Raw genomic sequence first — 12,792 nt, 5'->3', positions numbered from 1 at the left:
TCTGAACATAATCATAATAGTTGATCACTGACTGAACATAAGGAGGTGCTGTACTTCAGAGGCTCAATGTGGGAAATGCAAATCTGGTTAGTAGGTAATGAAACTCTCTTCCTGCTGAGGTAGTAGTGGCAGAGTACAGGCTGAGTTCTTTCTGTTTTATCTCATTGCAGGGGGACAAAGACACGTGTGAGTTAGTGTGCCTGAAATTGCCTACTATTAAACTGCACATCAGAGCTGATCAAGGTTAGAAAGCCTCATGAAGACTAGACTGAAGGTGTTGTCTGACACTGTTTCTCTGGAGTGTCCTTGCACGTTGCTAAGGAAACGAAAAGAGATAAAAGAAAGATGCTCATAGTTGTTCAGATGAAAGAATCCAAGATGAATGAGGGAGGCTAAACATTTTCTGTTTGGTAACAGGGCCAAACTGTGACTCTAAACTACAGACCTTGTCACATGGGAGAAATGTGGAAAAACCCCACATGGTACCAGGAAAAGAACTGCACTTTTGAGAGCTTACACTGGATTCCCTGTCCTTGATCTTGGTAAAAGCAGATCAGCTGCCTTTGAATGCATGCAGTGTCTAGTTTCAGTCTATCATCTGAAGCCTTTCAAGACAAAAAGAGACTGGCCCCACTTTCCCTGTTACTCTGCTTCCTTGTTTGCATCCTCCTGCCCCCACATCCCTCTTCCCCACCACGCCACTATATAGGATCCTGTGACCCTAGCTAAAGTAATATGGGAATTTGACCCCACAACCTCCCTATGTTCTATTATTCCATTTTCAGGGGTTAAATACAGACAGAAGAGGATTTAAGAGCCTTAAATAGGAAATGGTGGAGAAGATTTTGACTGTGACGTGAATTAAACCTATGTCACTGAACTTTCAGTAGCATGCACTGCACATTTTTATTCCTAGGCATTGTTTCCACTTGTATATGTCCGCTACATTCCCCCTTATCCCTCTTGATATTAGTTATAGCTCAGTTGATATTGATTTGATATTAGTTATAGCTTAGTTATAGCTTAGTCTTCTGTGTAGTTTTCCTCTGGCTTCAACATTTCTGACTAGCAGCAATTTGACTGAAAGCCTTTAGCCTACAAAATACCTGGGGATGCTCAATAGGATGGATAGATACAGATGGTTTTCTATGACTCACAAGAGGATGCTTTGTTGAAGTCAGTTATGAAGCCACTGAGGGCTTGAGTTCCTTTGCTTTGCTTTCTTCCTGAAATCTATCCTTTCCCTGATATCATTTTAGTGAACCAAGTTTTCATTGTCAGTGAATGCAGTTTGAACTGGAGGGGAAAAACCCCCCAAAAAAAACAGAAGAGATGGTGTCATTGGTTGGAGAGACCTGTGGTCATTAAGGCACCAAATCAAAAAAAGAAAACCAAGATGTTTACGTTACTCATCAGTCTGTTCTGTTTCAAATAGCTGGATTCAAATTCACTTGCATAATCAGCAAGAAAGAAAAAAAAAACCGTTGAAAAAAATGTTAGGTCATCCATTAACAAGACTGTGTTTCATTGTTTCATTTCGTTTTTATAGCCACCCTATCCCCAAGAAATCTTCTAGATTCTGGTTGTCAGAAATGTAAAATTATTGTTACTCCTTTATGCATGAAGAACCTGCAGTTCACTATGTGTATGCCATCTCCTAAGTGAGAATTCCTGCAGAGTGACAAACCACATATTTTGAATTATGTCAATATTTCCAGCTTGCTTCTCTCCCATGCAATCTTACCTGCTATTTGACTGTCTTTAAAACTAGCTGAGAAAATTATCACATCGGCTGTAAAGTTCCTGATAAGACAGCATTTATACTGAACAAGTATATTCAGGACACTGAACTTGACAATATTAATACTTTTCAATATCTCTGTCTAATACTTCACTGTCTTCTACCAAAGGGATTTTGGTCAAAATGATGAATGGATGAAGACTAAGAAGATATATACATCCTCTTTTTGGTTAATTTAAACCACTGTCAACAACTAGAGAGGCAAAAAGGAGAGGATGAGATTACTCAATACTGAGAATCTGCCCACACAGAAATTATTTCTCTGAGATGGAAAAAAAATGCCTTTGTTGTAGAAAACTATGCAGTTAAAATAGTTAATGATACTGTAACTCAAGTAAAATTCCTCCTTCTCCCCCCTACCCTCACATTAAATGGTTTGGAAACAAGTGCTGATTTTTTTTTTCCTTCTGACCTACTTCTTATTAAATTGTATTTAACAAGATTAAGTATGCATTTGCATCAGCAACAGCGTTTCACAGTCAAATGCTGGATGACAGAAAGAGCTAGCTTACTTTCTCTCCAATTCCATGCCATGAATCAGTGAATTAATTTACCAGTGGATGTGGAGAACAGCATCTTGAAGCCTGTTTTATAACCAGCCATCAGTGGTATGCAATGAAATTCTTGTAATGAGCAAATCCATCAGACAGACAAACTGCTCTGGTTTGGGCATTGGCATTGTAGAAAGCAGAATGAGAAGTCCTAATCCCAATTCCTGAAGGACAGTACTTACCAGTATTGAATTATATGATTTTTTTTTCAGAACACTTCATGATGTGTTATAAAAAGTTCGTTTATTCATGTGAATAATTCTTGTGATAACTTACACAAATAAGTACTTGCTTGAATAACAACTACAGAACTGCATCCTATGGGAATGACTTCAGCAGGGTTTTATAAAGCATTCATCATTCTTGGTGAAAGTGTTAGACTTAGTTGATTAGGAATAATACATAATTATGTGCTATTTGTAAATCTTTACTCTCATTTAGCATTTACATACCTACAGCGAGTATTATTCTCAGACTTATTGTAATGAAACTGATGCCAGAGAAAAACTTCCAGCTTTCACTGAGTGCCTCAGAAGCCCTGAAGTGAATTTTTGGCAGAAGTTAGTCATTTAGCAAACACAGAGAAATTACCAGTGCATTGTGACAGGAAATGGGAAAGCAGAACAGACCAGAATCTCATTTCTTCTCAGAGCTTTCCAGCTGATGAGTATCAACTGAAATACCAGATTTCCAAGAGGGGACTACTGTAGGGTAATGCATTAAACTGAAAGCTCTCCACTTCAATATTTTTTATATTAAAAAAAAATAATTGTATTTATCAGACAGAGCACTCTGAAAAAAACCCCAAATGTGAGCATTTGATCAATCTGGGAAAACTAAAGAAAAGCTCATTAATGGAAAAAAATTAACTGTTTTAAAAAATTGGTTTAGGCAAACCTTCCTTTACGTATCTTTGTTAAATTTGAAGACCGTGACTTGGAAGTGTGAAAATCACATTTTGCTTGTCAAAAATCAAGACAATGTGACATCAGAAGTGTTGGGGTGTGAAGCAGTCTACAGGGCCAGGCCCACAGTAAAGAGCTTCAAAAAAAAGTAATGAATGCCAAGGGGCTCTGAGAGACAGAAGGGACTCCAAGATAGCATGATGCTTGATTACCATGTACTCATTGACTGAAATTAGTAAAATCCTGTAAGATTTCTGCATTTGTTTTGCAGTTTAATTGTAGTCTTTAATCTCTTAAAAACCAAGGCACAATAATTCCAAGTATCAGATCCAGGGAATCCCCAAAACTGACAATCCAAGTACATGAAGCTGTGTACTTACCATTAGTACCATTCATGCTTCTGTGCCTTCATTGATGAATTCATTCCTGGCTCCCAAAAGTCACCCTCTGCTGTTACAGACAGAGCTGCAAGTGACATTCTGTATTTCATAACCCTGAGTTCAATATCCATTATTGCTCCATATGGCAATTATAAAGATTTGTTTTATTTAAGGAAGCTTTTCTTCATCAAAATAACTGTAACAGATGTTTTATGTTCTATTTGTTTTGCTATGTGATAGCACTGCAGAGAGAGATTAAATTAACTCCCCAAGTAGTGTATTTCTAGGGTGAAAATAACTGAGAAGAAATCAAAACATATGTCCAAGCGTCTATTCAAGGGACAGATACTTTTCCAGTGCTGATTTTAATGATTCTTTACATGGTGCCATTGTTTCCAGTGAAAAGTGTGCATCACATTCCCAAGATCTGTGCACTTTATCACATTGGTGCTCATGAACTTCAGTTAATACTAAAGCTATTCATAACTTACCTTTTTTCTCCTGAATCACAATTCCCATATTCCTCTAATGATCATGTTTTTATGTCTCAGTAATCCTAGTCCAGTGTACAGATTGATATATACTACAACTAAAATATCATTGTAGGTAAGGATTGGATTGCATGGCATAAAGTGAAATTACTGTTATTAAAGAACAGTAATAATTTATTTGACAAAATTTTAAAAAAATTAAAAATCCTGTTTGGAATTTCTTGAAGATGTGCCATGGAAACTGTATTACACTACATACATTTTGATTGACAAGGCTGCCCCAGGAACATTCCTTTTTAAAAGTATGAATAGTAAAAATATTCTATATTCTGAAGGTTTTTGTATACTGATAAATAAGCGCAAAAACTGTACAATTTCAGCAGTGAAGTATGTCATGATTTTTGCCTTCCTTGTCATGATTAACAGAATGACAGATCCGCCCACAAGTCACTAGCACCATGACAAACCATGCTATGGCAGCATGACAACTTTTCTCATCTAAATTAAAAAAGACATCAAGAAAATGTCACTGTTCCCATATTGAAGTCTTCTGACAAAACAAAGCTAGCGACACCACAACAGTCTCTCTCAACAGATGCCTCTTACTAAAACTTCAATTTGAGAAAAATGCTTTAAACACAAGACATTCTCTAAGTCATTAATCATCAATAGGGATCTTGGGGCTGATTTTATTCTCTGCTTTCCAGATCTGTATATATGGAGTTATTTTGATTATGTCTGTGTTGGAGATTCAAACAATTTTGAACTGAATTAGTGGCACAGAACACATTGAAATGTGAACTTGAGAACTTGTACGGTAATAGCAATGTAGAATTTTTTTGTATACAGCACATTTTTGTGCAGAGACCCTTATGTCCCACATATTAAAAAAACCCACAATAACTCTTTAACTGCTTTTAGCAGAGCTAAATACTGTTTAGGTTGAATTATTTCAGCATGGAGTAAATTCTAACAGAAGGCTTGGGTTTTCTAGCCACTGACATATTGACTTTAAAGGTGCTTGGTGCACACAGTGAAACTCAGAGATATCAGAAGATAGAAGATTGACATATCAAGACAGCAAATAGACTGAATTATACCAGAAAGTGTTTGGTAAATGTACTGGGCCATTGTTCTGTACAGAGGGAATTTATGTTAAAAATAATAAAAGCCAGTAGAGATTTAGCCAGCTACAAAAGCTGGGTTGAAAGATTTATGCTGTTACCTCAGATGAAGCATGAGCTCACAGTTAGGGAAGTGGTTAGTGTGAGTTGGTTGACACTCCCTTTCCTGCCCCTTTAGGCTGAGCTGTTGCTGTGCATCCAGCTGAGCCTGAGCTTCCTGCATGGAGGATTCTGACCCTGGTACAGCAGAGTCCCCTGAGTCGACAGCGCTGTCTTTGGCAGGGCTCTCAGCTCTCCTTTTGAATAAAAGGAGCAAAAGGGGTTAATGCAAGTTGTGCAAGGTTGTTTTGGGAGTCTGTGGTAGAGGTGGGGGTCAGATTTCATTCATTTATTTACTGTCCTTTCTTGCAGTCCTGACCAGGAATGATCATCATTTTTCATCAAAGAAATAGCTGGTGGTAGCTCAACTAATCTTATCAGCTGCTGCTCTTGCTTTTTGAGATCAATATAAAGCATTTCCAGGTTTTTGCAGTGAGGTTCCATGGTTTCTTAGCTGTGCTAAGAGGATCCCTGTAGTGTTTCTTAGGTCTGCTCTGAAACCCTGACAATCTGTATCCCTTGCAGTGCTGTCCTCCCAGTGCATGCATATATATGTCTCCATATATGAGCACATTCTTCTGTTGTCTTTGCACATCATTTTCATTCCTTCCCATAATTTATTCATGCCAGTTTGTCATCAAGTATTGTATTTCTGCCCATTCATTAGTCAGTGGATGATAAAGGAATGGTGTAATACCAAACAGCATGAGGAAGAAATGCGCCAGGGACTTGGCAGATTGGGGGTTGTATGTACAAAACTCAATGAGAAATTCCAGTTCATTCCCTGTCCTGGCAAATGTTACTGCTTACTGAGGGGATGATCCTTCCAGCAGTTGTGTGCCAAAATCCCATAGATGCCATCAGTTTCTGTAATGAGGACTTGCAGTTTCGGATCCTCAAAGCACAAAGCTTTCTTTAGGTACCTGAAAAGATGCCCCAGGCTTCTCTTCAGTCTCTTCAGAGGCAGTTGCAGGTAGTGGCTCTGTCAAGACATCGAGTAACACCTGGCTGCCTGTCTGTAATTAGCAGCACTGATGTGAATAAACCTGTTGGCAGCTTTAAAATTCAGCAGATGTACTGACATTCATGGGCTCAGGACCTAGTTGACCTGATTGTGTGTGTTTTTTGTGGAGTAGTTGGTCAATGCTAAGGTAAACATCTCTGCTCCTACCACTGCTTTCTTCTGGCTGAAGTAACAAAGTTCAAAAATGCAAAATCTCTATGGGAATGGTAAAAGCTGCAGTAAGTTGCTAATTGTTTAGACAAATAATTTACTTCCATGGATTTCTACCTTTAAAACACTGTATCTTGTTGACCACAACTTTAAAATGTCTATTTTTCATTCCTCTCCTGTGTCTTCTGCTGGGAAGGTGGACAGCATGGCGAGTCTCCAAAACATCCATGTTCGCACAGGCTGCTTCTGTAACACTGGAGCCTGCCAGATGCATCTGGGCATAAGCAATGAGGACATCCAAAGGAACCTGCAGGTTAGTCTCTGAATGTGGTTAGAAGACCTAAAGTGCATCACATCCCATGGCTTTGAGTCTCTGTGACTTTAAAAATGAAGTTAAATTTAACTTGGTTTTCTAAACATTCAACTGCTTTGCCTTGTTAAGGAACTAATGATTGAAACTTGGGTCATTGAAATGAGGTATTGAAACTAAATCATTTGATGGATGCAGAGAAGTATGTGTTGCTTGTTATTATTTCATTGGAGAATAGAAAACCAATTGTTTGGTTTTGGAATTGCATGATATCAAGACTTCCAGCAGAATAGAATTTCCTGGACAATTCCTCTCATGTTTTTCTTTAAGCATCCCAATTAATTATTGTACATACTAACGCTCAAGAGTTGTAGACCTGTTGCTGTTGGGTGTTGCAATTTAAAATACAGACACAAATTGGACAGGAAACAGTAAAGGCAAATACGCAGTGAATCTCAGAGAATGAAGCAAATTTAGATGAAATCTACTTAGATTACTGGTGTTAGAGTTTTAGAATATGAATGTAAAGATTGTTTTCAAGATTACTAATGTTTTCCATAAGTTGTTATTAAAAGATGTATTGCAGGATGTATTACACTGAAGTGGAGGAGGCTTCCTGTCTGCATATTTGTCAGAGTTTGAAATTACAGTAAATTAATTCAGAACAATCAAAAACTTTATTAATGGTGTTCTTTCAAAGGTAAAAAAAATCTAATGGCTATAATGTTATTATAGCTCCCAGAGACATATAGATAATTTTGCAAGCACATTTACATGCAGGACTGATAGCACCAGCTCTTAAAGGCTTCTGCAGCTCTTTAACACCTTCCTTGGGAAAATGGTGCTTTGACTTGCATTGGAAGCTCTCTCCTCTGAGAAAACAAAAGTCTACTCTTTTGCTGAAGTGAAAAATGCCAAATAACCAGCTGCAATGCTCCTGGATCTCCTTATACAAGGAGGATTTTGCTAAGGAGTGAGTGACTTCTTTTAGGTCTGTGTCATTTAAATGGGGATAGGCCAAAGTTAAATTTATAGAGACACTTAATCGCCGAAGGTTGTATAATGAGGTGGTACAGTTACACAGTCATTATTTGGGGACATCCCATTCCCATCAGTGCTTTGAGAAGGATCAGGATGAGTTATTGACAACATTACTGTGTAGAGGGAGGCATCTTTTATCACATTATTTGCACATATACTTCAGTTTCATCTTTTCCCAGGGTGCTGGCTATACTCTTCCTTCCCTGATGAAGTTGTACATGATAAAATGCCTGTGAGGGAGGACTTTCTGTCTTCAAGTGTCCCTGGAGAAGTGTGGTTAGTTTTCTTAGAATGTTATGTAGGAACTTGCTTATTTACTTGCACAGTAGGAACTTCTCTCCTCAGTCAATCAAGCAATTCTTGGCAGAAGGGTTGCAGAAGGGTATATTAACAGATGCAACCTAATTTTGAAAATATTGCTTCTGCTCTGTTGTCAAGGATAAAAACTACTTCACACTGCATTAAAATATTTACTACTGTGTTGCATGCTTTGACATAGATGTAGGGTTTTTATTTCTCCTTGCTTAAATGGCATCTGTGTTCACTGTCCTGTGACATTTCTTGCTTAAAAAAAAAAGACCTCATGTAAATAAACTATTTAATTGTCTATTTTTAATGTGACAGAAATGTGTAAGTAGATTAAATTCTGAGAAAAAATACCCAACAGCTGCTGCACTTAGGGAATAGGGTGCTGAGTTTGGACTAAATCTTAAGTCCATTGGTGACCTACTATTAAGTGGATGAACAAAGGGCGACTCTAGCTTGCAGCACTCAATGACTCACTTAAAGAATGAGAAACTTTTGCCCTTAAGGGAGACATTTCCATAAAATCTTGTCTGAGCGACCTATCAGATGGGTATCAACATGGAGGTCACTATAGGACATTCAAAAAATTTTTCAGCAAGATTTTTTCAAGTGGAAACTTGTGCTCTTCAAAGGAGGAAGTGTTGGAGGGAAGACTAGTTCTCTTTATCCTAAAATCAATGTGTTGACTGGATCAGCAAGACAGATTTTTTGGATATTCCTATGTCACTTAGGATGTTTGAACTCTAGATTCAAGTCTCTGCTCTGCTGCTATACCAAATGAGTTAGTTCTCTCCTGTTTGGACTATTAAACACAAGCCATGATAAAGCCACTGGTGGTATAAAATGGTGCTTTTCTGACTAGTGAATATCAAGAAAACTTCCCCCAAAAAATCAACCATCTCATGGTTTATTTTCTTATCTGAACGTAACATCACAGTTTGAGTCCCAGTGAACTATGGAGATGAGACTGGAGTATCCCTGGAGATTGTCTGAGCTGACCATCATGGGACATACAACCTTTAAGGGATTCTTTATATGTTTTTGGGAAGTATCTCTTCCCCTGGAATAGAATAGGACAAGCTGCTCAAAATTATCTTCATAGTCTAAGTAAATCATAAGATGATTGAGGGCATTTTCTTCATTTTCTCTTTGTATTGATGAGTTAACCTTCTATTTTTTATAACAGTTTTTCAGGTTAGAATTAAGAGACTCATTAATAACTGGGTAAAATTAGAGAGAAATAAAGCAAAGTATCATGACAGCTCTCTGGTTTTCTTCCTATTTCAAACTAGGCTGGCCATGTCTGTGGAGATAACATAGACCTACTTGATGGACGTCCCACTGGTTCTGTGAGAATATCCTTTGGCTACATGTCTTCTTTTGAAGATGCACAGACGTTTTTGAATTTCATCATAGCCACCAGACTCTCCAACTCGGATGCTGAGATTCCTCTCCAATCTGTTACAAAGCTGGCGACAGAGTCTGTTCCAGATGACCACCTTTCTTTTAACAAGGCAGATAAATTGTCTCCAATTCTGCAAATCTCTGACAGAGAACTCAGGAATATTCCATCTGAGGCAGAGACAACTGGCAGCTGGCAGCCACCAGAGCTTGAGGCAGAAAGCATGAGGGCAGCTGTTTCTGAGACTGCAGTGCCAACGTGTAGAAAAGGTGGCAAGCCCATCACTGTTGCCAGAATTTACCTCTACCCAATCAAATCCTGCTCTGCATTTGAGGTATGTGCTTTGAACCATTCGGAAGTGCTTGTGCAGCTCAGCCTTGTGTTTTTCATCAGACCCATGTGTATGAGATACTAGGAAGCAGGGTGTGGGTACCCATGTTTTCTTTTTTCCAGGTTCTCGGATCAAGTCCCACGTGTTAGGCTACCTTGCTACCTTGAAGGATTTTGGATTAGGCTGAGGTTACAGGGGAGGGTTAAATGTGCCTTCTGCTCTCCCCTCCCCCACAACAGCCAAATCTGCATGTAATATGCTGTCTTGAAGAGAATAGTTGGATTTGCAAAACTTGACTAAAATATAATCAAATAATTAGTATGATTTTACAGAATGACATATGATGGACTCGTAGGCATTGAAGGGTAGGCAGCAATTGAGAAGTAACTTGATTAACATGTTATAATTGAGAGGCGGCTGATTTACATTACAAAGAAATGTTATCATTAAAAATACATTTGCAACAGAAATATGACATTTAAGTGTTGCTGTGCTATTTGAAAGTTCACTCTTTGAAGATTTTAATTGCTTTTTTACCAAGTTAATAATATCATCACCTTAGCTGTGACTTTTTTTTTTTTTAATAATGCATGATGAAATAGGTGTATGGCCCACACATGACCTAGGATGTCACTCTGCTTAGTACCATACTGGGAAGTGATTTAATGAATGTCAATAATGGTATAACTTTCCCTACGAAAACTTACTGGTGTAGGTCAGTGTCTCACATCTGAGAGAAAATTGGGGTCAAATCCAGTAACGAATCTCCTGAATTTCAAACAGGGCTTCTCAGCTGATTTGATTATGTTTTGGTGGTTTTTTTTCTTTCTCAGTGCAGAGGGGTTGGGCAATTAAACACTATTAAATGATCAACCAAACATCTGTATTTTTAAATTTGGGTTGGCTTATGATGTCTTTAATTCAGAGACACAATCCTGAGCATCAAATGGGACCTGAACAAACAATTTCCACCCCTTATTAACCTCCCACTAGATCAAACTGTTTAGAAAATCAAATTAATTGCCCATTTCGTGTGAAAATTTTTTAACCTTTGTTGAAGTGTTGCAGTTTTCATAGCTGTATTAGAGAAGCCCAGGATGAAAGCTGCTGAAATATGTTGGCAGTACTCATGCACCTGTGGGGTTAAGTTCTGTTTTTGACACGCAGGCTGGTGTTGTGAGATACATGCCACAACATTCAGCACTAGGAAGGCTTTGAAGTGATTGTGCCCAGGAGCAGGTAAGACATACCTCAGCATGAAAAACAGTTTATGTTTCCCCACAAGCTGAGCCAGATTTCTCCTCTTCAAGCTCTGTGAGGGGAAACAGCTTTAGGTGATAAATTCGCATGAACCTGGTACTCCCCAGCAGACAGGACTGCAGTTCTATGTGGAGAGGGAAAAGCCCCATGCCTCATGCATAGTGCTTGTGCCAGGCATGAGTTAATGGGCCCAGAGTGAAAGCAGGACTCATCTTACCTCAGCTTCCACCTCTACAGCTCAGCCCTGTTCTGTAAGGAGTGAGAGATGGATACCTGCTTAGTCATTTTAGCATAAAGTAGGCATCTGCAGTAGGAGAAATAAATCTTCCTAGATATTTCTGTTTCTTTTCATTGACTGCAAGAGGAATCCAAGGCAACTTTGATTATGCAGCTAACACTAGCTGATCTGAATAATTTAAAAACAGATATAAAAACTGCAACTACATTATGAGGTTTAATTTTGCATGTCTAGTATAATTTTTGAAGTCTGTTTTGATTTTTTTTATGACAAAGCCTCAGCCACAATAAAGGCCTGTATTACCTGTCAGAGCCTGTATTACCAAAGAGTTACAGAAAATTAAATAAATAGGGGATTTAGTGTATGATATTGGAAGGGACTGGAATTTGACTATAAAGAGCATTTAGCTTTTCTTCTCCTCTACTTAAACAGTATTTTTTGTGCATTTCCACATGGTTTCCATGTGGTTTATATAAGGTACCTGAGTGCATGCAAAAGGACAGTAGAAATTGACCTAACAAATGGGAAATTGTTGTTATCTACTGGGAAAGGGCTTTCACTGCATTGGGAGAGCAGGCCAGGAGTTGAAGTCAAAAGAGTATTTTGATTTTGATGGGGTTTTTATATTGAAGTAAATCCCTGCAAAAAATATGTTCGCTTTTGTGACTTTTCCTGTCCACCAGATATTCTTCTTGTTTTTTCTTCCTAAAAGTCTGACTGGCACTTCTAGACCTGTCATACATTTATAAGCAGCCTGTGAAAGATCTGCCAATCTCACTGTCTGCCTATATAAGAGATAAAAATGCCATCTTACAGACCACCATTTGTAAAATGAACTTTAAACTCAATTATCCCATTCTAAATCACCAAGTGGCTTAGTCTCTTCCCAAGGAGAAAAAGTAGAACAGAAAGTCATGGCTGCCAGGACCCAGACCCTGCAGAGTGCACTAACTTCCAATATGTATCTATATATATGTTTTTATATGTCATTACTGCAGCTTCAGCCTGTATCACCTTGAAACAGGAAAACAATGTGTGCCACATGAACTTGAGTGTGAAGCAAGACATGCTAGAGAAGACACCTTACCACAATTAAATGGAATCAAATCCTGGAAATAATTTTGCTTTCTAAAATATTGATTATACCAGAATCTCTAGGCTTTATCTTGAAAAGACTGAATCATAGCCAAAACTATTCTTTTGCCATTTGTTTAGTGGGTTTTTTCATAGACTTCACACTTAAATTTTATTATCTCCTTACTTCGGGAAATGCATAAACTTCTGAAGTAGTTCTAAAGTATCATGTAGCCTTAGTCATTGATTGGAATCCAAGAATTGCAAATCATCTAAAATAGCTTTCTATGCTTTGTAGTTGCTGG

At 38.1% G+C, this 12,792-nt stretch overlaps 1 protein-coding gene across 3 annotated transcripts in view; it reads left to right on the top strand.

The window, feature by feature from the left end:
• The window catches only part of MOCOS (molybdenum cofactor sulfurase), a 210,396-nt gene that overhangs the window by 165,446 nt on the left and 32,158 nt on the right, over nt 1–12,792 (top strand). For all 3 annotated transcript variants that reach the window (XM_074546568.1, XM_014264245.3, XM_026791008.2), the window contains exons 7-8: nt 6,722–6,838; nt 9,475–9,918. In XM_074546568.1, coding sequence (XP_074402669.1) covers nt 6,722–6,838; nt 9,475–9,918 — 561 coding nt within the window. The remainder of the gene's footprint in view (nt 1–6,721; nt 6,839–9,474; nt 9,919–12,792) is intronic.

Source organism: Zonotrichia albicollis, chromosome 1, assembly GCF_047830755.1.
Source record: "Zonotrichia albicollis isolate bZonAlb1 chromosome 1, bZonAlb1.hap1, whole genome shotgun sequence".
In the NCBI taxonomy this organism is placed as follows: domain Eukaryota; kingdom Metazoa; phylum Chordata; class Aves; order Passeriformes; family Passerellidae; genus Zonotrichia; species Zonotrichia albicollis.
Note: the sequence above shows the minus strand (reverse complement) of the source record. Positions and strands in the feature narration are given on the sequence as shown.